This window comes from Setaria italica, chromosome IV (genome assembly GCF_000263155.2).
Source record: "Setaria italica strain Yugu1 chromosome IV, Setaria_italica_v2.0, whole genome shotgun sequence".
Lineage (NCBI taxonomy): Eukaryota > Viridiplantae > Streptophyta > Magnoliopsida > Poales > Poaceae > Setaria > Setaria italica.
In genome coordinates this window covers 38,724,380-38,732,110 of record NC_028453.1, presented here as the reverse complement: position 1 = coordinate 38,732,110, position 7,731 = coordinate 38,724,380, and the positions used below count along the sequence as shown (strand labels likewise).

At 38.3% G+C, this 7,731-nt stretch overlaps 1 protein-coding gene across 3 annotated transcripts; it reads left to right on the top strand.

Moving 5' to 3' along the window:
- Window positions 1–7,195, top strand: LOC101784323 (achilleol B synthase). Of its 3 annotated transcripts, none has more exons than XM_022825735.1 (18): window positions 1–331; window positions 765–950; window positions 1,113–1,202; window positions 1,312–1,536; window positions 1,718–1,802; window positions 1,982–2,148; window positions 2,412–2,600; window positions 3,106–3,219; window positions 4,112–4,234; window positions 4,309–4,428; window positions 4,519–4,617; window positions 4,797–4,853; window positions 4,956–5,002; window positions 5,089–5,232; window positions 5,318–5,495; window positions 6,144–6,218; window positions 6,331–6,414; window positions 6,612–6,935. In XM_022825735.1, exons 1-18 carry the CDS (start codon window positions 134–136, stop codon window positions 6,690–6,692), a joined length of 2,262 nt encoding a protein of 753 aa, XP_022681470.1. In that variant the 5' UTR covers window positions 1–133; the 3' UTR covers window positions 6,693–6,935. The 3 variants fall into 3 exon arrangements, with proteins under 3 accessions (XP_022681470.1, XP_022681469.1, XP_004966341.1); XM_022825734.1 differs by lacking the exon at window positions 6,612–6,935 and adding an exon at window positions 6,952–7,195 and having other exon boundaries at window positions 7–331; XM_004966284.3 differs by lacking the exon at window positions 6,612–6,935 and adding an exon at window positions 6,952–7,195 and having other exon boundaries at window positions 9–331; window positions 1,312–1,506.
- The last annotated feature ends 536 nt before the right edge of the window (window positions 7,196–7,731 follow it).

The window sequence follows — 7,731 nt, the reverse complement described above, 5'->3', positions numbered from 1 at the left end:
TATAAGCAGGGCCTCACTCCACAGCTAGCTGCACTACACATTGTCTATCTGCAAGCTTATAGGTAGTAGGCACGCACTTCAGCCTCTACCTTCTCTTCTTCTGCCGATCGATCGAGGACAAGTCGCATTCGCCATGTGGAAGCTCAAGGTGAGCGAAGGTGGCGGGCCGTGGCTGCGGTCGTCGAGCGGCTTCCTCGGTAGGCGCGTCTGGGAGTTCGACCCCGACGCCGGCACACCGGAGGAGCGCGCCGAGGTCGACAGGCTGCGCGAGGATTTCACCCGCCACCGCTTCCAACGCAAGGAGTCCCAAGACCTACTGCTCCGCATGCAGGTATATTTTCTTTTAGAAAATGAAAATATATCCGGCCTATGCGATCAACACATAGCCAAATTTTTTATAGAATCTTCAGCTCAGTTGCTGATAAAAAATAAAAAGAGAAAGAGTAGATAAAAGAGAAAATAATAATAACCAAATATTTAATATTGCTTATCCATCCATTCTTAATGAAAAATTTCCAGAACCTCCATTGCTCTGCTATCGAATGGACAGTCTCCCTTATATTCTCATACCACGTTAATAAATCGTGATCAATATATATGTTCCCTGAAAGTAACCTTGGAGATCAGAGAAATGAACTAGGCCTAGGCCTGGCCTTTACAGGTCTATATCGACACTCAGTTCTTGCTGAGTTCATATTTCCCATGTTCATCAATCGTCATGCCCCATAAAAATCCTTATCAATGTGCATCATCCATTTATCCAGTATGCAAAACTAAACGGTCTTCTGGGGAATATTCCGTCCGTGAAGCTTGAAAATGGTGCTGAAGTTACAGAAGAAATTCTATTAACTTCATTGAGGCGAGCTTTGAATCAATATTCTACTCTGCAAGCACACGACGGGCACTGGCCCGGTGATTACAGTGGAATTTTGTTCATCATGCCAATATTTGTAAGCATTTTCAACTTCACATTCCCAGTTATGTAATGATCCAGTATTCCAGCGTCTTGATACCCTCATATGTCATTGATCGGAACATGAAAGTTTACGTTTTTGGAATTTGCAATAAATCTTCCCCACAAGTTTATTTTCCAGATTCTTTTTATCTTGCAGATATTTGCTTTGCATGTTACTATGTCCGTTAGTATCGTCATATCACCGGAACATCGACGTGAGATATTGCGCTACATATACAACCATCAGGTGCGACATCCTTTCATATATTCTCACCCAAATAGGTATGTTATATGCATATCGGCTACAGAATGTAAAAAAATTACACAGATTTCATATAGTATTGCAATACCTGCAGAATGAAGATGGTGGTTGGGGCACACTAGTTTTGGGGCGAAGCAACATGTTTGGGTCATGTTTGAACTATGCTACCTTGAGGCTTCTCGGTGAGGTGGCTGATGGCAATAATGAAGCCTTAGCCAAAGCGCGTGCTTGGATTTTATCGCATGGAAGTGCAACTGCGATACCGCAATGGGGAAAGATATGGCTCTCCGTAAGGGCAAAGAATACAAATAAAAAACATGTTAAGTTTATGAAATAATTAGGGAAAGTGAAAGAATTGGAAAACAATAACTATGACAAGATGATAACTTTTCTATAGATACATCACTTATTCTATTTCTATCTCATTGTACCAACTTCTTCACACCTCTTAAATTCATGCTTTAGCTGAGACTAATTTAAGCAAATCTTGTTTATCACAGATAATAGGTGCTTATGATTGGTCAGGAAATGTTCCAGTTATTCCTGAATTGTGGTTGGTTCCATATTGTCTTCCAATCCATCCAGGTAAATGTTTCATTTACACTAACAGTTCAGTTTTTTAATAGATAAAATGTTTCTCATACTATGAGATTGAATATATTAAATTGGCACAATTATTTTCTAACAGTTCCATTATTATTTTTATAGCCTACAATCAATTCGTAAATAGGTTGAAATGATCCATACAACTTTGTCCTTCGTAGGGAGATTTTGGTGCTTTTGTCGCTTGGTATATATGCCCATGGCATACCTTTATGGGAAGAAATTTGTTGGGCCTATCACTCCAACTATACTGGCATTACGAGAGGAGTTATATAGCATACCATATGACACGATTGATTGGATCAAGGCTCGACATTCTTGTGCCAAGGTTTGTTACTATCCAAGTTTTTAAACTTTCGGTGGTTAAGATACCCAGTTTCTCCTAGATTGGTCAAGTTTCTTTATCACATTTGGAACTATATATGCTGATTTTATGCCACTATAGCAATAAAATAACAAATCCGTATCTTCTAAAAGAAGAAAAAGTTTTTTTTTAAAATAATACTCCTTATGCCTTTTTAGAGAGAACAATATTTCCTTTACTATGCAGGCAGATTTTTGAATGCTTGATTCACTCTTCTTTTGTTACAGGAAGACCTTCGCTATCCCCGATCACAAGTTCAAAATCTTATTTTTAGTTGTCTCAACAAGTTTGTGGAGCCCATGTTAAATCGCTGGCCAGGTAACAAGCTGCGCGAGCAAGCTTTGGATAACCTCATGGAGCATATCCACTATCAAGATGAAACTACTAAATACATTGGTATTTCTCCTATTGATAAGGTACTGCATTGTCTGCATGGAAGCTGCAATATTCCTTGTTTACTATAAACTTTGTATATATCGTGGCAATGAATCACTCACTACTGGAGAATCGACCTTTAGTACCGGTCAGTAACCCCTTTAGTACCAAGCACCTGGTATCGCTTGTTTAGTACTAAATGGTGCCAAAATGCCCGGTACTAAATGCGCCATCACACGTGCATCATCACAAGTCATGCGAATTTCACAAGTAATATGCGCTTGCGCGGTCCGTGGGATTCGAACTGACAACCTCAAGCCTCACGCGAACCTTTCCTACTATCTCACCTACACAACGCATGTGATTGAGTTAGATATGCTTTTCTTTTGAAGTAACCCGTGGAGAGACCTTTAGTACTGGGGAATAACACACCATTTAGTACCGATTGGTGTTATTGACCTGTACGGGGTGCTGCCTTCCGGTACTAATGTCAAGGATGAATGCTCATATTTCTAGTAGTGACTGGCCACTTGTTTTTGTCATTAGGCGTTGAACATGATTTGCTGCTGGGTAGAAAGTCCAAATTCAGACGCATTCAAGCAGCATCTTCCAAGGATTTATGATTACTTGTGGCTTGCAGAAGATGGCATGAAGGCACAGGTAGTGTTTGCAACTTCCTATGGAATTATTGGTCCCGGATGTGTTTGTACAATTTATGATAGCCATTAAACTTATGTGTGAAGGACATTTCCTCATGAATATTGTATTATTATTGAAGCAAAACTGGAGTCAGCAAGGGAAATATGTTATAACCTTAGCTCTCAATAGGTTCCCAGGTTGCTGACACACAAAACAAGAAACATACACACGAACATAGTGGATTGGTGCTGCTGGAATGACTCGCAGCTTTTCTTGTTTTCTTCACTATGTATAGCTGAATAAGAGATACAATAAAGGGTGAGAACATCTCCTATTTAATGCAGAAAATAACTACTACTGAACACCTATGATTATTTTCCAACAATCTCCCCCTAATCCATGTGTGCTGATTTAGAGTTGGTGTGGACTATCCCAATCCTAGCACAGAGCTCATGGAATTCGACTTGCCCAAGTGACTTCGTTTGAATGTCAGAAAACTAAGAATTCAATGGGCAAAAACTCCACTCAGTGTGTCTTTATATGTCTTGCGATACCACTGGAAGATTAAATTGGATTTATAGTTAAATTATTATTTAGCAGATATCATTTCGTTTGAGAGGTGACCTCTTAGAATCTACATTCAATCCTTGCTGACTGCATGAAAATTTAACCTGAATGTGCAAAAAGGAATGATCAAAGAGCCACATATTTTCCTTGTAACAGGACAGATAAATAAATGAGACCCTAATCCTGTGATAGCATACCATCATTGTGGTGGTGCTCATGTCATTAATAGCAAAGCCTATTGCATATAGCAACAAGGTCTTTCTTTTTGGAGTCAAAGATTTCTTCAAGACAACTTGTAGTTTTTTCAAATGGAACAGATAATTTGTTATTGTTCTGTTGAAAATAGGTTTATGACGGTTGCCAGAGTTGGGAGACAGCCTTCATCGTTCAAGCATTTTGCTCAACGGATCTTGTTAATGAATATGGCCCAACTCTAGCTAGAGCTTACAATTTTTTAAAAAAGTCACAGGTTTGATATTCTAGTCTTATATTATTGTAAATGTTTCAGAACAAATTGACATGCCATTTTTTCTTTGTTTGGAGGTTCTTGAGAACCATCCAAATTACCAGAGCTATTATCGTCATAGATCTAAAGGTTCATGGACTCTTTCAACTTTAGACAATGGGTGGTCTGTATCAGATTGTACAGCAGAAGCTCTTAAGGTTAATTTTGTAAGAGTTTAACTAATATTCATAGAATTTATGATGAAATAGCTTTGGTATTATGGACTTTTCAAATTGTATTTCCTGCAGGCATTACTGTTGTTGTCAAAGACTTCTCTCAACCTTTCTGTTGATCCAATAAAAGAAGAAAGCTTGTATGATGCCATTGATTGCATTATTTCTTTCATGGTATGCTCCACCAAACTAAATCATGTAACATGACCATACTATTTGATCAGCATTCTTCCATTCTCATGAAAGTTATGCAGCAAGGATATGCTATGAAACTATAATGCAAAGGTCATCATCTGACTGCCACTCATCGCTTCCTTTTTTTTTTTGGGGGGGGGGGGGGTGTTGTATTGTAGAACAAAGATGGAACCTTCTCTACATATGAATGTAAGCGAACGTTCTCTTGGTTAGAGGTAAGTATCCTTAAACTATAATTTCAGGTAATAATCCTTCACTTATAATTTTACTGATTCAACTAATAAGATGAATAAATATGTTTGTTTCTTACTTTTTAGATTCTCAATCCTTCTGAGAGTTTCCTGAACATCATCAACGATTATCCGTAAGAGATCCAAATATGTATACCAAAAAAAAATCATTGCAGTTTACTTCAAGAGAACTAACTCATACCATGTAACGAATTGGTAGATATGTTGAATGCACATCATCGGTGCTTGAAGTTCTGACATTTTTCAAAGAGCTATATCCACTCTACCGTACCAAAGAGATAGAAAAATGTATTAAGGATTCTGCTAAATTTATTGAGAATAAGCAATGTAAGGATGGTTCATGGTAAGTGGAAAATCATCAATTTACTGCATGCAAACCATGCTTTACTTCAAATTACGCTAGTTGCAACTCTATATTTATCTGACAGGTATGGCACTTGGGGACTATGTTTCACTTATGGAACTTTGTTTGCGGTAAAAGGACTAGTTGCTGCTGGAAGAACGTATAATAGTAGTGCATCCATCAGGAAAGCATGCAACTTTCTATTGTCAAAGCAACAAATTTCAGGGGGATGGGGAGAAAGCTATCTTTCTAGTGAAACAGAGGTAAAGTTTCTTTCTTATGATCTTATCGACCAAGATGTTCCTTTTGGTTTTGAAAAGGTAATCAGGTTCATCTTGTTCATACACAGAACTATTGTGAATATATAATGCAACTGTTAAACATGCCTTACCATATACTATATTTTTTTTAGCACCAGCTGCATTTTGCTCCTCCATTATATAACAATATATAATTATATGTTCCACATTTTCACAAATAACTGTTTGTTTCAAACATTAGTATCCATGGTATTATCTTAGACCACTAATTCTATTAAAGCACACTACCAATATATTACACAACTACAACAATTACATGGGGAAAAATTGTTTTGGTGGATAACTTACTGATACCTAAGTTCTTTTGATGTAGAATGTTTGTTTTCTTATTGGTGCTCAATAATGAATGCTTGCTTGCAACCATGCTAGGCTATTGATGTTCAGTACACACCTTCAGAATTTCAGCTTGCAGAGCATCAACTTCTTATATTCAAACTAAACGTGTCTAACTTAGATTCTTCTCAGCCACCTTTAGTTTGGTGGGGGTTATTAATAATATATATAGGCACATACATGTAACCCTATACTCAATGGAGGTGACCTCAGGTTATTATTCTTCCCTCTAATAGATGTCATGCAAAACTTGAGCAGGACTATGTTGATGGAGGTACTTCTCATGCAGTGAACACTGCATGGGCAATGTTAGCTTTGATTTATGCTGGACAGGTTTGTTCATTGTTCCTTGGAGAAACTATTCTCATAAATGTATGCCTTTTTTTAGTCGAGAACAAGTGCATTATGTGATGGAGAAGTTTTGTTTATTCAATATTTTGGTTAGGTTGAGAGAGATCCTTTACCACTATATCGTGCTGCAAAAGAATTGATCAACATGCAGCTAGACACAGGCGAGTTCCCCCAACAGGTAAGTTTTTTCACTTTAATTATCCTAATATAACTCTGTAGTAGTATAGTTGATGAACTTGGTAGATTTGTCATTAAATATACTGTTATAGAAACCTATAGAAGAGGCCATTATAAAAATTTTAGCTTCTAATAATTAATAACAGGTAGTATTACACATGGTATTAAGTAACAAGCAATGAACGTATGTATTGACAGTGGCGGACCTGCGCCCCAGGCTGCTCAGGCTGCAGCCCTGGTCCTAGTCCAAGAAATCAATGGAGGTCTATAGAAAATTAGATAAATGTTCAAGGCAAAAAACACTTGATCTTCTAATAAGCTTGGATCAGCCTGACCAATACTTGGGTCCGCCCCTGTGTATTGATGAATACAACAGTCTATAAACTAGTTACCTGGAAATGTCATTGCTTTGTAGGGCTTGCAACAAGATGCTTTGTAGAACAGTCTATATTGTTCTTCTCTTCACATTAAATGTTAATTGACAGTTGGTGATTAAAACCGAACTACTCATCATGCTTTAACTTCCTTTTGATGCTAGGAACATGTTGGATGCTTTAACTCCTCCTTTTACTTCAACTATGGCAACTACCGCAACTTATATCCTATTTGGGCCCTTGGAGAATTTCGCCGCCGACTACTTGCAAACAAGTGCTGATTTGAGCTTGAAAGAAAAATATTGCTACTGAGAACATATGCTTTTCCCTGAAAGTCAGAAATAATATTTCTTTGCTACGATCATGTAAACCGATTTGATGCACTGGTAAATTAGATGTCAAGGTCGACACTTCGCCCCCAATATATATAGCCATAAAGTATATCATGAAAATGAATGTTCTGCTCTGCGCTAGACATGAGCAAACTTAGCCCGACCTAGCCCGGCCCATGACCTTTATAGGGCAGGGTGTGGCACGCATTTTCCCAACCCAAAAAAATCTGGCGGGCTAAGCCCAGCCTGATTATTTTTTAATTATTTTCCAACTAAAAAAAGAGAAGGCAGCCCAGTCCGACCCAAAACAGCTAGCCCGAAAGGTGTTAGTGGGTCACACTTTTTGAGCCCGAATCATTCCGAGCTTTTTGCCAGCCTGGCCCGGCCCGCATTTTGCTCATGTCTACTCTGTGCCATATAGTATTTGTCATGCCCTACTTGATGTGGTGCGATATAGTATTTGTGATGCCCTACTTGATGTGGTGCCATATAGTATTTGTCATGCCCTACTTGATGTGCTAAGTCACCCATTGTCGTACATACATCTATGGATCCACCGGAAGGTTTAGATAGTCCTAAATATAGGGTTGGACACTGAGACGCATCCGACAT

What these genes read in the sequence shown, in the direction of transcription:
- LOC101784323 (XM_022825734.1), top strand. Translation starts at nt 134, where the DNA reads ATGTGGAAGCTCAAGGTGAGCGAAGGTGGCGGGCCGTGGCTGCGGTCG. An exon ending in ATTTTTTAAAAAAGTCACAG is followed by an intron (nt 4,235 to 4,308) that starts GTTTGATATTCT and finishes CTTTGTTTGGAG; the next exon opens with GTTCTTGAGAACCATCCAAA. An exon ending in ATTGCATTATTTCTTTCATG is followed by an intron (nt 4,618 to 4,796) that starts GTATGCTCCACC and finishes GTTGTATTGTAG; the next exon opens with AACAAAGATGGAACCTTCTC.